Source organism: Triticum dicoccoides, chromosome 4A (assembly GCF_002162155.2).
Source record: "Triticum dicoccoides isolate Atlit2015 ecotype Zavitan chromosome 4A, WEW_v2.0, whole genome shotgun sequence".
NCBI lineage: Eukaryota > Viridiplantae > Streptophyta > Magnoliopsida > Poales > Poaceae > Triticum > Triticum dicoccoides.
The window spans coordinates 563358391-563377677 of record NC_041386.1 but is presented as its reverse complement, the minus strand read 5'-3'; the positions used below and the strand labels follow the sequence as shown (position 1 = coordinate 563377677).

At 45.4% G+C, this 19287-nt stretch overlaps 1 protein-coding gene and 1 pseudogene across 1 annotated transcript; one reads left to right on the top strand and one right to left on the bottom strand.

Annotated features, from left to right (window-relative positions):
• The window catches only part of LOC119283658, an 8323-nt pseudogene extending 5005 nt beyond the window's left edge, over positions 1-3318 (top strand).
• Positions 3319-4818: 1500 nt separating this feature from the next.
• LOC119286769 (peptide-N4-(N-acetyl-beta-glucosaminyl)asparagine amidase A-like) lies at positions 4819-6827 on the bottom strand. The gene has a single exon (XM_037566217.1). The coding sequence runs from the start codon at positions 6702-6704 to the stop codon at positions 4992-4994; it is 1713 nt and encodes a 570-aa protein (XP_037422114.1). The 5' UTR covers positions 6705-6827; the 3' UTR covers positions 4819-4991.
• Between the last annotated feature and the right edge of the window lie 12460 nt (positions 6828-19287).

The window sequence follows — 19287 nt, the reverse complement described above, 5'->3', positions numbered from 1 at the left end:
GCGGCCTCGTCAGGCACAGATTTGGCAACGGGGAGAGACCTCGCACAGGTCAGCACCGGCCCCGCCACCCTACAGCTCATTCTGCCCAATCAAGCATTATTATTATTCTGTTTCCTTTGTTGATCAGGCAGAGCCACCTCACTTCTTCATCCTTGTCTTGACCCTTCCTCTACGATGGAGGTGTAGCGACACGTGGTGGAGCAGATCGGACTTCATGATGATATATGACGGCGGCTAGGGTTGGAGGTGAATATGTAGGAGGCATCATCGGGCCACCTCTGTTGATGTGGCTCCTCCTCGTTTCATCCAAGCGCGCCAGGGGAGCCAAATCCTCTTCCGAAACACCCCTTGTTCGCCAAGGATCGCGTAGGAACAAATCGAGATGAAGTCGGAGCAAAATCGAAAAAGTTATGACCGGTTTACAAAATTGTCTAGGGCTAGTATGCGCCGTCTTCAGACACCGGACCTTCAGGAGCATTACTTTTTGGCCGCCATCTCTTCGTACGAACTCCTTTGACGTTTTTTGGATTGTTCGAATCGCGTGAACGACGCCGATCCACCAGTGGCATTGCATCTTCAAATTGAGCTCGTTTAAATATGTCATATTTGACACTCCCAAAATACGAAAGTCTGATGCCTGAAACTTTTTCGGTTTGACCCCAACTTGGTCCTTTTTTGTGTGAAGTCCACGAACATGCCAATATACCTACAAAGATAACAAAAGAAAAGAAAACTAATAAAAACTTGATAACACTTTTTTATGTGTCAAGTGCATGAACATGCCAATATACCATGCAATGGACTTGGTAAACGAGTAGAGATCGAAAACTATGCATTGTGGACATGAAAATGTGCTAGATGAATTCCCGCAAAAAAAATGTGCTAGATGAATATGGTTTTTTTTCTAGTATGTGGGTTTTCCACGGTGCTTTTGTGCTGATATTTCTACATATCCCAATCATTTACTTTCGGAAATTCTGACGGATGACTTTTTTTTTCTCTCTCTAGGCAACTGATACAGTTTTTTTTTTTGTGAGAGAGGCAACTGATACATTTTCTTTAGGGAGGCAACTGAGTAGTACAGTTAATCGATCAGATAGAGAAATGGGCGGTAGTGGACATGGTGGGCCGAAACTTCCGGACCTGGTGTGCACGTAAACTAGGCTTTCGGTAATTTTTGTCTAAATAAAAAGGCTTTCGGTCATTTTTCCCATTGGAAATACCGGAAATTTCCTGTATTGGATAGAGTTTTTTTTTTGCTGGAAGTATTGGATAGAGGTTTTTTTTTTTGCGGGGAAGTATTGGATAGATGTTGGTAAGCCACATGAATTTCCACACTTTTTTGCTGTAAAAAAAAACTTCCACACTTTTTTTATGCTGTAAAAAAAACTTCCACACTTTTTTCATAGACAAATGGCGTCAAAAAGAAACTGCACGGTAATCGATCGATGTGCTACGTACGCCATGGATAGTTTGTGTGAGCGAAAACTCAGGCGTCCAGCAGGTTGGTAGGTTTGCTGCAAATTTCTCATGCGCACGTACCCCATTTACCCGTGCATTTCTCTGCTGATTACAAACAACTGAACTACTCCTAACGAACTCCGTGCCTCCATGAGATACCGCGCGACCGCCCGTCCTCATCCAAGACGCCGCCGTCCTCCGATCCCATGGTGATCGGGCCAAAGAAGGCGAGGAGTTGGACGCAGTTGCCATGCCCACACCGGCTGCTCTGCGTGCCGGAGCACTGCGCATCGGCCCGGTTCGTGGCCGTCGCTGCCGTCTGCCTCCTCGTCGTGGTCGGCACGTACTACGTGCTCTGCTCGCCGGCCGACGCCGACGGCCAGACGGAGCAGAGGTTCTTCGACATGTGGCGTCGTCGATCAGCGGCAAGTAGAATCCTCCGGCTGCAACTACAGAACTACTTACCCGATCGATTCTGGGCCTTTTATGCCAATTGCCAATTGATTGATATTAGTGGAGCCAACTTCAGGCGCAGCAAAGCTTGAAACCCTAACATTTTGGGGGGTTGTTAAATCCAGGTGCGCGCCTACGGCGGCGATGATCTGGAGGCGGCGCTGCGCGGCGCGGCGGACGCGAACAGGACGCTGATCCTGAGCGTGCTGAACAAGGCGTACGCCGAGGAGGATGGCCTGCTCGACCTTTTCGTGCGGAGCCTGAGGGAAGGGGAGGGAACCGCGCAGCTCCTCAGCCACGTCCTCCTCGTGGCAATGGACCGGCCGGCATACCGCCGGTGCATGAGCCTCGGCGGCATCCGGTGTTACCGGCTCCCGGCGTCGAGGAACGACACCCAAGACTTGTCGTCGGAGCAGCTCTAGATGTCCGACGGGTTTATACGCATGATGTGGCGGCGCATTCGCCTCCTCGGCGACGTCCTCAAGCACGGTTACAGCTTCATATTCACGGTAATTTCGTCGAGCCCTGCCTCTGAAAAGGTCACGTAAACTTAATTCGCGCCCTTATATAATATATAAGCATCCGGTGTGGCTAGGTCTTAGTCGACTAAGATTCAACCAAGTCTAAATTAAGTGACATAACATGTAAAAAAGAAAAATATTAAAAGTAAAATTTTGCATGAATCTTAGTGTAAGATCTCATGGATATAGCATCGACTGAGACTTTATTAAATCTCACGTATGTCAGACGAAGTGTTCATTTATGTGACACTGCTTATAATTTGCAAGGATTTGGATGTGATGTGGCTGAGGAACCCGTTCCCGAGTCTCAACCGCACCGGGGAGGAAGACCTCCTGATCAGCTCCGACAAGTTCAACGGACGGCCGCGGGACTACCTCAGCAATGAGCTCAACACCGGCTTCTTCTTCGTGGTCGCGAACAACCGGACGGCGGCGCTGTTAGCCCGCGGCGGGTCCGCAGGCTTGAAGGAGCAGGACGTGTTGAATCAGATGAAGCGGCGGCACGTGTTCCGGCGGCTCGGCGTGAGGGCGCGCGTCCTGGACACGGCGCGCTTCAGCGGGTTTTGCCAGGACAGCCGGGACGCCCGGCAGGTGGCCACCGTGCACGCCAACTGTTGCCGGACGATGCGGGCCAAGATCGCTGACTTGAGGGCCATCCTCAGGGCCGCTAGGCGGCTCAACGGGACGACACAGCTGAGGTGGCCGCCGCACTCGCAGTGCGCTAAATCATGGATATGAGACGATTCGTTGAGAGAAGTAGAAGTGCGTACATATAATTTCCTAATCAGATTTGCTATTTCACGTCTAGATATAAAAAGGTACCATATATACATTTCTAACCATATGATTTAGTCATCAAGATCAGTATTTTTTGCTTCTTTTATTCATTGATCCTTTTCTGTACGCGTTACTGGCAGTGGGCCGCTGTTGATCCATTTGATTTTGTTCCTCGTGTGTGTCTCGTTGGCTGTTGTGGCTACAAGTGAACTTTTTTCAATTTTCTTTTTTGTTTCTTTCTCCTTTTTCTTCTTTTTCCATTTTTATTCCAAATTTGTTGACTTTTAAAGTTCATGATTTGTTTTTTTTATTTTTTAAAATTCAAGATTTTTTTCATCGTTGTGGCTATATGTTTTTTTTAAATTGCAACTCTACCCTCAACTTGCAATTCGGGCCCTATCTTCTTTTGTCATAGTTACAATCCCATTCTCGACTCATAACTGGATTTTAACATTTTTTTATCTAAGTTGCAAGTCCATCCTCAAATCGCAACTAGGGATCAAAACTTTTTTTGTCCCAATTTTAAGTCCACCTTGATTTGCAACTGAGGCCCAACTTTTTCCCCCTGTTGCAAGTTCACTCTTAACTTGACTGGACGCCCGGCAGGTGGCCACCGTGCACGCTAACTGCCGGCGGACGATGCGGGCCAAGGTCGCTGACCTGAGGGCCGTCCTCAGGGCCGCTAGGCGGCTCAACAGGACGGCACACCTGAGGTGGCCGCCGCACTCGGAGTGTGCTAAAACGTGGAGATGAGACGACTGGTCGAGACAAGTAGCTAGAAGCGCGTACATATACCATTTTCCTAATTCTACTACTTCCTTCGTTCCAAATTACTCGTCGTGGTGAACGGAGGGAGTACTAGATTATCACCCTTGACAGTGTGTGCGGTGAGGCAGGAGGATGATCAACCATTGTTGTTATGATATTTTTGAGACAGTGATCGTAATTGCTCCACTCGGGGCAACTCTAAGTGATCCCCTAGAGGAGTAAAACGGCGAAGTAAATTTCAGTGGAGTTATTTTACTCCACTAAATTCTTTTTTTGAATTAAGCAAAATTAGTTTTTTCTGAATGAGTAAAACCTGTGTTTGGAATGAGTAAAACCAATATTTTGAAACAAGTGATTATTTTAAATGAGTGAGATATGTTGATGAAATTCAAACTCGTTTAAAATATATCCGATATTAACCTTGTTTAAAGATCATGCCGTTAGGAATTCAAATATATAAAAATATTCTAAATTGGAATTAATATTGAAAAGATGTCGACGAATTAATATCTCACTAGAAAATAAAATGCTAGCTTTTGTATGGATAGACCGGTTCCGCACAGGATGACATTTGCATTACTAAGCCCATGTATCACTATTCTCAATTAATGTTGATGAATAGTTTCTACATGTATGGATGGAGTATCTATATCTATACCAATATAAAAAGACCTAAAGGGGCAGATCCAATTAATCTCAGCCATTAATTATGTCAATCCAACGACCTATATTGTTTCAATGTCGAGCGCTCAACACGTTTAGCGTGCAGTTAATTTCATGTCAAATATAGTACTAATCACATACTAACACGCAAATAATATTCTACTTAATATCCACATGCACTTAATATACTTTCAAATTAGCGTGCATTGCACGTAAACTTTAACTAGTTGTACAAAGAGTGTCAACTAGACCATGCACGGGGTCTCTGGTGCATGGTAGAAAATCCAGTCTTTATTGTCCCCGCAAATAAAAAATCCAGTCTTTATTGATTCTGAAAGTTAAAAGTAACTATGGAAGATTCACCGCCGGTAGCGCGGCCGTGACAGTGCCAACTCCGGCGGATGCCGCCCCCTTCACGCACAACTCATTGGAGTGGTCCGACACGACGCTGTAGTTGCTGCTGGTCACGTTCCTGAAGTAGCACCCGTCGGTGGCGTTGTACCTGTACGTCTGCCGGACGCCCCATGACTTGCCGCCTCCCTCCTCGTCCTCCACGAGGCTGCTCTGCGTGGTGCGCAGCGACCGGTATGGCGGCGCCGAGGACCACCGGCCGGCGGCCACCGTCGTCTCCTCCAACCCGTGCGTGACGGTTAGACTATTCTGTTGATAGACCCAGCCAAGCGGGAAGTTCCCGTGCGTCTGCGCCGAGTACAGGACACCGCCGGCGCCGTCCGTGGCGACGACGCCGGTGTCCGCAAGGATGGTCAGGTCCAGCGTCTCGAAGGTGAGGAGGTAGTCGAGGGCGAACGTCCGCGTGGCGTTGGTCGTTATGTTCCCGTACGATGACTTGACCCACCCGGTGGCGGAGACGAGCCGGTCCGCCGTCGCGTGGTAGTGGGTGTCGACGGGGTCGGCGGACTTGGACGACGTCGTGTTCGTCGGTGGCGCGGCGTAGCTCACGAGGCCCGCCGTCGTCGCCGTGCCCCTGGGGTCCAGCCAGAGATGGAGGTTGGCGTCGATGTACCACACGTCCATGGCGTTGGTGACCGCGAACGCGAACTCGTGCGCCTTGCCGTCCAACAGCTTGCCCAGAAAAGGCGTGAGCTCGATGTCGTACGTCGGGAGGTTGAAGGAGCCGATGGGGGCGATTGGCCTCCATAGGAGGGGGTAGATGCCGCCAGGGTAGATGACGGGGAACGGGCACACGGAGCCGGCGAGGACACCGTCGACACGAGCGGTAACCTCGCGGAACGGGCCGTTCTGGTACCCGGGCTGGTTCTTGTACCATAACTCGTCGTCTTGGTGGGACGAGAAGTAGAGTTCGAGGACCGCGCGGTAGGTGTTGGATGGCAGCGCGACGCTCTTGGACGCAACGTCGGCGGCGCTCTGGATCGGGAACCACAGCCCGCCGTTCAGAGGGAGGGCCCGCGACATCGGGACGATGAGGTCGGCGGGAGCCGTGGCGGGCGTCGGCTTGGTCGTCGGCGTGCGGCGGAGGTAGAGGTGGAGCGTGACGTTGGCATGGTACACGCCGGTGAGCGTGGCGTTGACGTGGTTGCCGAGGTAGACGGCGAAGGTGGAGTTGCCGGCGGCGGCGAGGAGGGACGCGTACCTGGTGACGTCCTTGGAGACGGACCAGACGATGCCGTTGGGAGGCGGCGCGGCGGTGCTGCCGCGGAGGAGCTCGGCGCCGGCGAGCCAGACGCCGAAGATCCTGTCGAGCTGGGGTCCCCGGCAGGCGGCGCGCCACTCGAGCACCGCGAGGGAGATGGCCGAGGCGCGGCCGCCCGCCTTGACGAGGCAGCTTGGCGGGGAGTAGGCGGCGGTGGCAGGGGGCTTGTCGAAGGTGGAGCCGAAGGAGGCGGACAGCAGGAGCGTGGAGCACCGGCGGCCGGAGCTGCCGCGTGCGCGTGGCGGGCGGTCCACCTCGAAGAAGGCGGTCGCCCGCGACGCCGACGCGTGGGCTGGGGATTTGCGCAGGCTCCGGCTCCGAGGTGAGGCGACGGTGGCTGGGATCATCAGACAGAGGAGGAGGGCGAGGCGAACGCATGGCACGGCCATGGTTCTTCAGAACTTGAGATTAGAGCGGAGGCGAGGCAGTCTGCTGCGTTGCTACGTACTGAGCGCGCCAGTGCGGCTTAAAACTAGGAGGAGGATAAGGCCATTGAAAGGACGGAACAGTGTGGTGTTTCTCACTCTTTGGATCTCATCAGAAATGGTTCATGCTTCTTGGACAGACAAGGTCTCTTTGGATCTCATCAGAAAGGAACAGTGTGGTTGGGTACAGGACGAGCGTGCTACGTACTATGCCAACTGCCAAGGACTGACGAGATGGTCTCCGATTCCGCCGTTCCGGCCGGCGCATGCATGCATGCAGGTCAGGTCGGCTTGCATTACAGGATACTCCCTCTTTACTACTTTAGATTACTATTTTAATGATCTAAACACTCTTATATTAGTTTATGGAGGAAGTACTTACTAGGGCAGATAAGAATCAGCGGGTCAACCACAAGGATACAGCTTGCTCCATTTCGATCTGCAAATTGCATTGACCGGAAGTCCAGTTTGGCGTGAATGCACTAGCACGGAGCACGTGATCGATGTGCGTCGCCCCCCACCGCGCACGGGGCCACCCAAATTATCCAACTCGTCAATCACACTCGTCAGCTCATGGGCATGGCCTGACTTTACCACAAAAATTTACTCGAATAACTAGTCCAAAAACTTGTAGTACATCATATGTTTTCATAAGTTTTCTAGAATGTTTGTATAAGTTGTGCTTTAAAAGTCTTTTTTAGAACATGCCTTGTAAAGCACTATGTGATAAGAAAAAAAAAACAGCATACAACACAACATTGATAGAAACTAGTCATAAGGGCCAAAGAGATTGTTCTAGTTCCTTTTAAACCTTTTAAACCTTGAACAATGTACCATTTGCCAACACTATTTTCTGAATGTGAGATATAGATCATCATGGGCTATTGCCAATGTCCTCTTTTGCTTGTTCAATTTTGTCGGCGATAATTCGTCTCGCGAAGAGTTTTGTTTAGCCTGTAGTAGGCTCATTGTGGGTCTCAGTAGTAGCGACGTCGAAGAATAAGTTATTAACACACGGCAGACTTTTGGTGTTGGAGTTGATGGTGCTGCTTCAGGCGCAAAGGCTAAAATCCGAGCTTCGTCAGATCCTGATCGCACGGCTGTGTTTGTTCCCGTGAGCGACGTTCTCTTTCCCGCGGTTGCCAGGATTCGACTCTATAGGAGCATCTCGCTGATCAACTGAGCTACTTTGCTATTGTTGTTCTGTACAACAAGTTTAACAATTTGACCTTATCTTTCTACTGCAATAACAAGCATATCTCTGTTTTTTCTCTCATGCCCTGTAGTAGGCTCATCGTGGGTCTCAGTAGTAGCGACGTCGAAGAATAAGTTCTTAACACACGGCAGACTTTTGGTGTTGGAGTTGGTGGTGCTACTTCAGGCGCAAAGGCCTACGTCTAATTTGCTTTCTCTTTCCATATATGTATATATATACTGATCCGTTTCCTCTTTCCATTATACCATATATACATATATGCACTAGGCTTTTCCAATAATGTAAGGAAGCGACTAGCGACAAATCCGCACGATCGTACAACCGCATCCCTTCCGCGCGTGACCCACTTCGGCAGAGCCACCCACGACCCAACCTTCTTTCGCGAGGCCCACCACGTGCAACGCATGAGGCCCAAGACAGAGAACACATCCTCTTTGGGGAAATACCGACGTAGCTTCAAGCGACATCAGATGTTAACCATAGAATTGCATCATATTATCACCCTCAGTCTAGTGGTCAAATTGAACGTAGCAATAGAGAAATAAAATTAATTTTGCAAAAGACTGTCAATAGGCCCAGGAAGAATTGGTCTAAGAAATTAGATGATGCACTTTGGGCTTATAGAACAACATATAAAAATCCTATGGGTATATCTCCTTATAAAATGGTTTATGGAAAAGCTTGTCATTTGCCTCTTGAGTTAGAACATAAAGCATATTGGGCCATCAAAGAGCTCAATTATGATTTTAAACTTGCTGCTGAAAAAAGGCTATTTGATATTAGATCATCAGATGAATGGACAATACAAGCTTATGAAAATGCAAAATTATTCAAAGAAAAAGTTAAAGATGGCATGACAAAAGAATCCAAAAACCCGAGTTTAAAGTAGGAGAACATGTTCTTTTGTACAACTCTCGTTTCAGATTCTTTGCAGGAAAATTCCTATAAAAATGGGAAGGCCCCTACATTATCGAGGAGGTTTATCGGTCTGGAGCTATCAAAATAAATAATTTCAAAGGTACTAACCCGAAGGTTGTCAATGGGCAACGTATAAAGCATTATATCTCGGGTACGCCCATTAATGTTGAAAGTAATGTTATCCAAACTTTGACACCGGAAGAACACATAAAAGAGTCCTTTTGGAATAGTCCAGAATCGTGAAAATAAGGAGGTACGTGATACGATAAGTAAACGGACTTTGAAAAAATCTGCCAAAAATATTTTTTATCAGTTTTGGAATATTTAGAAAATTAGGAAATAAATAAACTTTCAGGAAGCGTCCCCTGGTGGGCACAAGACACCAGGGCGTGCCAGGCAAGCCTGGCGCGCCCAGGTGGGTTGTACCCACCTGGGACACCTTCCGGACTCCGTTTTTCTTTCGTTTGCTTGTCTTCCAAGATAAAAAAATCTATATATACTTCCCGAACCTGTTGATCACCGTATCGCGGAAAAATCCTCTGTTCCCTTTTCTTGTTGTTTCTCTGCCAGATCCCATCTACCATGGCCACCTCGAGCTCCTCCAAGGACAATTTCTTCAAGAACGTCATCAATCCGTACTTGCGGGAGGTGGTGCAGCACCCTCAGACCATCTAGATGCATGAGGGGGTGCTTCACCTTCGTGATGTGCCATGTCCCAAGGGGACGAGAACCGTGGAGGCCAGGCTCGAAGCTATGGAGCAAGATGTCTTCCGGTGCAAGGGGATGGTGGGGTGTGGGCTCAATGCCAATCACCTCATGATCACGGACCTCTGTCGTGATCTCACGGTGGATGGCAAGCCCATGAAGGACATCGTCTTCACCCTCAACGAGCAAATCAACTTCCTCCAAAGCCAGATCTATGATCTCCAAAACCAAGTCTTGGAATATGAGGCGAGGTTTAAAGGTATGAGTTTGGCTGCTAGTTGCAAGACCCGTGAGACTCACTCCTCCTCTCACGATGGCGGGCTACTGCCATGGAAATCCGAGGACAAGATCTCTTCACCATCATCTTCATCTTCACCACCAAAGGAGAACTGAGTATCAGGTATGGACACTCCCCTTGGCTTCCACCAAGCTTGGCGTTCCTTTCTTCTCTGAGAGCTGCTTAGTGATATATCCTTGTAATCGTGTGCAAGTTATATAATAAAGTTTAGTTTGAGTTTTTTCTTTCTTGTTGCAAATAAAAATAAAAAGAGAAAGGAATTAAAATAAAGAAAGGAAATAAATGAAGAAAAGATCATATACTAATCTTATGGTAGGCGATGACACCACATAAGCATAAGTATAAGTAGAAAATTTTATTAGAGATTGACAAACATATCATTAGTCAATGATGCAAGTCATGAAAGAATTAATAAGGGAAGAGAAGATTCACCTATAAATATATTATCCTAGAAATCTTTTGTGATTGTGAGCCCTCATCAAAATATTATATGCCAAAATTGTTGACGTTGGACAAGGAAGACAACTTAATGGTTTATGTTTGTTTATATTCACATAGAACACATATTGTCATGGATCGTTTAACATGTGGTGCTTGCCCCTATCTTTGCTAGCCAAAAATTCTGCACTAAGTAGAGATACTACTTGTGCATCCAAAAACCCTTAAACCCAAATCTTATTTTCAAGTGTCCACCATACCTACCTAGGGATTGAGCAAGATCCCTCAAGTTAGTTGCCATTGGTGCAAAAAGGCAATAAAAATTGCTTCTAAAAGTGTGAGATCATTTAGTGTAAGATAAAATTGAGTGTTGCACGAACTTATGATGGTGAAGAATAAAATCGACAGACTGCATAATAAAGGTCGCTATCACAAAGGGACAATGCAACGTGACGTTCTTTTGCACTAACGGGTTGAGCATACAAACAAATATAGATAGCATGACAACCTCAGCTTCCCTCTGCGAAGGGCCTATCTTTTACTTTTATATATTTACTTTTATGCAAAGAGTCAAATTTTTCCTTCTATTCCTTTTTATTTTTCTCCTTTGGCAAGCATCACGTGGTGAGGAAAGATCTAGGCACATATGTCCAGTTGAATATAGATAGCACGAGTTATTATTGTTAACATCACCCTTGAGGTGAATACGTTGGGAGGCGAAATTATAAACCCCTATCTTTCTATGTGTTCGATTGAAACGTTTTGCTCATGTGTACGAGGTGAGTGTTAGCAATCATAGCAGCCTGTATGATGGTTGAGTATGTGGACTTGCCTAAGGGCTCCGATATGTGACCCTAAAAAGATGATGAATTATAGTTGCAAAGTTGACTGAGAACATAGTTTGTTGGTTTCTAATAGAGTTTTTGCTTTATACTTCAGTTGTGTGATGAATTGTCACTTATTCATGAGAAGTCTATGATAAAAGTCCTATGATAAAAGTTTTATGTTTAATTTTGTTGCTGCTATAATAATCTACATGATGCTTCTATGTTCCTATTTTGTTTTTATCGAAACCTCTCCCTCAAAGCATGTGGACATATTTTTCGATTTCGGTTTTCGCTTGAGGATGAGCGAGGTCTAAGCTTGGGGGAGTTGATACGTCCATTTTGCATCATGTTTTATTACTGTTATTTTTAATATTTTTATCCATAATAATGCTTTTTGGGGTAATTTTAATGCCTTTTCTCTCATAATATGCAAGGTATACACAAAGAGGGAGAATTCCGGTAGCTGGAAATCTGAACCTAGAAAAGCTATTTCGGCTAGAAATTTCGGCAGCATAACGCGTCGAGTGGAATAAGAAATGCGTCCGCAACCACACTAGACGAGCGAAAATCAGTCTTGGCTGCACTAGAAAGGATGGCATGTATGCAGCAAATAATCGTCAGCTTTCCAATCTTTAACTCAAAAGGCATCCCAATCTTTAACTCAAAAAGGTTCAGATGAACTTTATGTTACCATGTTCCATAAAACCAGTAGAGGGAACAGTTCTTCTTGCCTTGTCGGAATCAAGACGACCCTCGGCCTCACAAGCCGCACCGGCATTATCATCATCATATCTCCAACGGTGGACACAATTGGGCAAAACTGATGCCGACTAAATGTTTACACTAGCTAAGCAGGGTGGTGTGATTTTATTGCTAGATTTAATACAAACAACATTACAGTGTGCATAAATTGCTTAACTAGATTCAATTATTTCAAGTAATCTAGCAGTTAGATAGTTGCAACATGACCATGTTTTTATCCTACGCTTTACATGAAATATTTCAAGTAACCAACGTAGATTAATGATTAGATGCTAGTCTGCTAATGGTTTCTTATACACATGCATGCATTTCTCCTAGGGCCGTGCTACTGAAATAAACATAAATGGTAGCACGAACTAGAGAAAAATACTAGTATAACATATTTGTGCTGGAAATCACAGATAAAGTTGTAGAATTTGTCAGATTGATGACACAGGAGAACACTAAGTTAACCACAAGCACTCTTGTACGCCCTGTGGCTAAACAAGCACTAGGTAGGCAGGCAGCGTCAACTGAGTTAGTGGTGTCGTGTAGCATACCTGTGATGGAGAAGTAGCACATGGTGAGCTTGGTGAGGCACTTGAGGCTGACATCTCGATGAGTATGGAGCAGGCGGAGGGCCTGGGCGGATTCTCGTTGTTGCCCCGCGAGTTGGTGTCGGCATCTCATCTCTGCCATCAGAAAACCCATTAGATGGACCGTGTGGCGCCATGATACGTCTCCGTCGTATCTACTTTTCCAAACACTTTTGCCCTTGTTTTGGACTCTAACTTGTATGATTTGAATGGAACTAACCCGGACTGATGCTGTTTTCAGCAGAATTGCCATAGTGTTGTTTTATGTGCAGAAAACAAATATTCTCGGAATGACCTGAAACTCCACGGAACATCTTAGAGAAAACAATAAAAAATCCTCGACAAAGATGAAGACCAGGGGGCCCACATCCTTTTCACGAGGGTGGGCCCCCCCTAGGGCGCGCCTCCCTACCTCGTGGGCCCCCTAGAAACCCTCCGACGCCAACTCCAACTCTATATATTTGCTTTCGGAGAGAAAAAACCGGAGAGAAGAAATCATCGCGTTTTACGATACGGAGCCGCCGCCAAGACCTAAAACCTCTCTGGAGGGCTGATCTGGAGTCCGTTCGGGACTCCGGAGAGGGGGATTCGTCACCGTCGTCATCATCAACCATCCTCCATCACCAATTTCATGATGCTCACCACCGTGCGTGAGTAATTACATCGTAGGCTTGCTGGACGATGATGGGTTGGATGAGATTTATCATGTAATCGAGTTAGTATTGTTAGGGTTTGATCCCTAGTATCCATTATGTTCTGAGATTGATGTTGCTATGACTTTGCTATGCTTAATGCTTGTCACTAGGGCCCGAGTGCCATGATTTCAGATCTAAACCTATTATGTTTTCATGATTATATGTGAGTTCTTGATCCTATCTTGCAAGTCTATAGTCACCTACTATGTGTTATGATCCGGCAACCTCAAAGTGACAATAATCGGGACCACTCCCGGTGATGACCATAGTTTGAGGAGTTCATGTATTCACTATATGCTAATGCTTTGTTCTGGTTCTCTATTAAAAGGAGGCCTTATTATCCCTTAGTTTCCAATAGGACCCCGCTGCCACGGGAGGGTAGGACAAAAGATGTCATGCAAGTTCTTTTCCATAAGCACGTATGACTATATACGGAATACATGCCTACATTACATTGATGAATTGGAGCTAGTTCTGTGTCACCCTATGTTATGACTGTTACATAATGAACCGCATCCGGCATAATTATCCATCACTGATCTGGTGCCTACGAGTTTTCCATATACTGGTTCTCGCTTATTTACTTTCCCGCTGCAACTGTTACAATCACTACAAAATACCAAAAACATTACTTTTGCTGTCTTTACTTTTGTTGCTGCTACCACCACTGTCATATTACTTTGCTACTAAACACTTTGCTGCAGATACTAAGTTTCCAGGTGTGGTTGAATTGACAACTCAACTGCTAATACCTGAGAATATTCTTTGGCTCCCCATGTGTCGAATCAATAAATTTGGGTTGAATACTCTACCCTTGAAAGCTGTTGCGATCCCCTATACTTGTGGGTTATCAAGACTAATTTATGGCGCCGTTGCTGAGGAGCATAGCTCTATTCTTTGAGTCACTTGGGATTTATATCTGCTGGACACTATGAAGAACTTGAGAGATCCAAAAACCAAGATCTATCCCTCAACTACGAGGGGAGGTAAGGAACTGCCATCTAGCTCTGCACTTGATTCACCTTCTGTTATGAGTAAGTTTGCGACACCTACACCTGCTTCTGCTATTCGTTTTGATATGTCGCATATTATTGATGATGCCACTTCTGCTATGCATGATACTTATGATGAAACTGCTTCTATGCCTGATACTACTGTGCCCCTTGGTGAATTTCTTGATGAACAAATTGCTAGGGCTAGAGAAAAAGAAATTATTGAATCTAAATACGATGATGATAGTGATGATGAAAATATGCCTGTTATTCCTGAGGGCTATCTTTTTGATATGGAATCTTCTGCCGCTATTTTAGCTTGCCGAGATAGATATGATCTTAAGAGGTTATTAATTAAATAGAACAAAGAATCACTTAGAGATAAAATGAGGCCCAACCCTGCTTTTGCTACTTCACCTATATGTGTTCCTGATAAGGATTATGAATTCTATGTTGATCCTGATATAATTACTTTGGTTGAATCTGATCCGTTTTATGGCTATGAATCTGAAACTATTGTGGCACATCTTACTAAGTTAAATGATATAGCTGCCCTGTTCACTAATGATGAGAGATCGCGTTACTTTTATGTACTCAAAATATTTCCGTTCTCATTAAAGGGTGATGCTAAGATATGGTTTAATTATCTTGATCTTGGTTGTGTGAGTAGTCCCCAGGATATGATTTATTACTTCTCTGCTAAATATTTTCCTGCTCATAAGAAACAAGCTGCTTTGAGGGAAATATACAACTTCGTGCAAATTAAAGAAGAGAGTCTCCCACAAGCTTGGGGGAGGCTTCTCAAGTTACTTAATGCTTTGCCTGATCATCCTCTTAAGAAACCTGAAATACTTGATATCTTTTATAATGGACTAACCAATGCTTCCAGAGATTACCTGGATAGTTGTGCTGGTTCTCTTTTCAGGGAAAGAACACCGGATGAAGCTGAAATCTTATTGAATAATATGTTGACAAATGAAAATAATTGGGCACCTCCTGAGCCAGCTCCTGAGCCAACTCCTGCTCCAATTACTGAGCCTATTCTTAAACCAACTCCGAAGAAGAGAGGTATTCTATTTCTCAGTCCCGAAGATATGCAAGAGGCAAAGAAATCTATGAAAGAAAAAGGTATTAAATCTGAAGACGTTAAGAATTTACCTCCTATTGAAGAAACACATGGTCTTATTATACCGCCTGTTGAAGAAACTTATGATCTTAATTCTTTATTTACTGAAGAACCCCCTGATCCCGACATCCCGACACAGGTAGTAAAGGTAAATTCTCTTTATATATATGATAAAGCTGAAGTCCCTCCTACTAAAATTGCTAGTCAGTGCTTGGATGAGTTTGATAACTTTATGTTTAAGCAAGACGACTTCAATGCTTATTTCGGTAGACAATTAAAAGAAAATGCTTATATGATTAGACGCTTGGGTGATTATATGGATGATATTAAAGGTGAACTTAAACTTGTTAGCAAACATGCTTCTATGGTCACCACTCAAGTAGAACAAGTACTTAAGGCTCAAAAAGAAGTGCTTGATGAAATGAATAGTAAGAAAAATGATTATGCTGTTAGAGTGGCTACTAGAACTGGTAGAATGACTCAGGAACCTTTGTATCCTAAAGGCCACCCTAAGAGAATCGAGCAAGATTCTCAGAGAAATAATATAGATGTTCCTAGTTCTTCTAAAAAGAAGAAGAAGAAAAATGATAGAACCGTGCAAACTTCTAGTGAACCTATTGCTGAACCACCTGATAATCCAAATGATATTTCTATGTCTGATGCTGAAACACAATCTGGTAATGAACATGAACCTAGTAAAAATATTAATGATGATGTTCATGATGATGCTCAACCTAGTAATGATAACGATGTAGAAATTGAACCTGCTGTTGATCTTGATAACCCACAATCAAAGAATCAACGTTATGATAAAAGAGACTTTGTTGCTAGGAAACATGGTAAAGAAAGGGAACCTTGGGTTCAAAAACCCATGCCTTTTCCTCTGGAACCATCCAAGAAAAAGGATGATGAGGATTTTGAGCGATTTGCTGAAATGATTAGGCCTATCTTTTTGCGTATGCGATTAAGTGATGTGCTCAAAACAAATCCTTATGCTAAATAAATGAAGGACATCATTACTAATAAAATAAAGATACCGGAAGCTGAGATTTCCACCATGCTTGCTAATTATACTTTTAAGGGTGGAATACCAAAGAAACTTGGAGACCCCGGAGTACCTACTATACCTTGCTCCATTAAAAGAAATTATATTAAAACTGCTTTATGTGATCTTGGAGCCGGTGTTAGTGTTATGCCTCTCTCTTTATATCGTAGACTTGACTTGAATAAGTTGACACCTACTGAAATATCTTTGCAAATGGCTGATAAATCAACTGCTATACTTGCTGGTATATGTGAGGATGTGCCTGTTGTGGTTGCAAATGTTACTATTTTAACGGACTTTGTTATACTTGATATTCCCGAGGATGATAGTATGTCTATTATTCTTGGAAGACCGTTTCTTAATACTGCAGGGGCTGTTATTGATTGCAACAAAGGCAATGTAACTTTTCATGTTAATGGTAATGAGCATACGGTACACTTTCCGAGGAAACAACCTCAAGTTCATAGCATCAATTCTATTGGAAAAATTCCATCGATTATATTTGGAGGTTTTGAATTTCTTCTTCCTACTCTCAAGAAGAAATATGATATACTTATTATTGGGGATGTGCATATCCCCGTTGAGGTAACTTAGTGTTATTCAAAATTTCTCCGGTTTCATGATTATCGGAATGAGTTTGTTAATAAGACTTGATCAACCTTGTTAGTGGATTCTTTTTGATGAGCATGAGATGGATGAAACTAGAAGCACAAACTTCTGTACCCCACTTTTACTTTCTGTTATTTATATTAAATAAAGTAAAAATAGTATTTTTCTGTCTGTTTCCTGACTTATCTGTGCAATATAAAAATATCCCGAAAATAGAAGTCCTCAGAATTACATGCCAATTCAATATGATTTTTCGGGAATATTTGAGGATTTACTGTGCAAAAATTACCGCCGGAGGAGCTGCCACCTGGCCACGAGGGTGGTGGGCGCCCCCCCCCTATAGGGCGCGCCCCCTGCCTCGTGGGCCTACGGTGGCCCTCGCCCCCTGCCTCGTGGGCATACGGTGGCCCTCCTCCACTTATCCCAGCACCCATCTTCTTCCTCTATCTCACACAAACCCGAAAAACCAACTCAAGCACGAGTTCCAGCCACTTTTGCTGTGATTTTCGATCTCCTTGCTCAAAGCACCTCTCGCAAAATTGCTTGGGGACATTGTTCCTTGGTATGTGACTCCTCCATTGGTCCAATTAGTTTTTGTTCTAGTGCTTTATTCTTTGCAAATTTTTGTTGCATAGGTGACCATGTTCTTGAGCTTGCATGTCAAATTTATATGGTTCCAAGTAGTTCTAATGCTTGATTTAGGCTCTAGGCACTTGTAGGAGTGGTTGCTATCAATATTATTGAGTTTGGTTCACTTTTATTTTTGAAGTTACTAAAAAATTCAGAATTTTTCAGAGAAAAACAATATGCTTAAGAAGATGTTTCAAGGTGGTTCCTCTAAGAAGCAAGGACCCAGGATTGCTATGCGCGATGCTGACGAGGATCCACCAAGAGACGCTCCAGTACGGCCTTGCGAATGGCCGTCGAAAATTTTTATGGACCGTGCGGGAATTAAAGAAGAATTCAAAGCATATTTGCACAATGCCGGTCTTGAGGATTTTGAGGCTAACAAATGCCCCCAGTATAATGATCTCACAAGTTCATTTGTGAGGAGGTTTGAGTATTCATCTTCGCATAATTCTCCTTCAGTCATGTTTGATCTTTATGACAAATCTTATACCATGGACTTAGAATATTTTACTTTTGCTTGCAAACTTCCATCATGGGGTAGTGTCGGGATTTCGGGTTCCGGCAGACCCTTGAGGTTCGAACAATGGGGTCCGCGCGGAGATCTCTCCCCTACCGATCTATGTCCGATCCTCTCATGCGAACTAAGATGAAAATGATGAACAACACAAGAGACACGAGGTTTATACTGGTTCGGGCCACCGTTGTGGTTTAATACCCTACTCCAGTGTGTGGTGTGATGGATTGCCTCTAGGCTGATGATGGACAGTACATGGAAAGAACAGCCTCGCGAGGGGTGTTCTTGAGCTGGTGCGGTGTGTTCTACTTAGTCTCTACTGGGTTTCTCCCCCCTTTCTCTTTGTGGAGGCTAGCTCTATTTATAGAGGCCCTGGGCCTCTCCCCGAATAATTGAGCAGGAAGGGCGCCAACAATTGGCCATTTTGAAGGGGAACATCTAGTACAAGTTATCCTGACCAAAGGTGGTCTTTGGCTGCCAAAAGCACCGGTGATGACGCCGTCTTGGGCTCCACGATGACCTCCTCCGGCCGTCCGGCTGGTCTTGGTCTCATTGCACTGGAATGGTAACCTTTGCCTGATACCTTGGCCTGTGCTTGCCCCCTTTGCACCAAAGGGGAAACAAGGACCTTGCGCAGGCCGGCGCCCGCCTAGCCTTGATCGTCATGGCTTGCGTCATGGGATCCTCGCGAGGTACCCTTGCATTGATCTCTCCGCCTCCTCGCGAGCCTGCCTGATGAGGCCGCTCTTGAGGAAGCTTCCTGTCGTCCGCCCCGCGAGGCTTGGCCCCTCGCGAGGGTCTTGAGTTTGGGCTGATGAAGATGGGCCGCACTGTGCCCCCACCTGAGCCACGCCGCAGGCCGCAGGCAGGCAAGTCTGGGGACCCCTGTTCCCAGAACACCGACAAATAGCCCCCGGGCCCAAGGTGCGCGCGGGCTTGGCTTAGCAGAGAAGCGAAGGGGCAAGCGTGAAGCGCCGTGGGCCCTAACAGCCTGCGGCCTTGGGCGCCGCGTGGCGGTTGATTGGACGTGGGCGTCTGCACTTCCCACGATGCCTCGGTAATTGTCGTGGTTCCAAGTCTGACAGTAGTGTAGGAGGGTAAGTATGGAGAGGCAAGATCTTAGCTATGGAGAAGTTGTAAGAACGCAAGGTTTACGAGTTCAGGCCCTTCTCGGAGGAAGTAATAGCCCTACGTCTC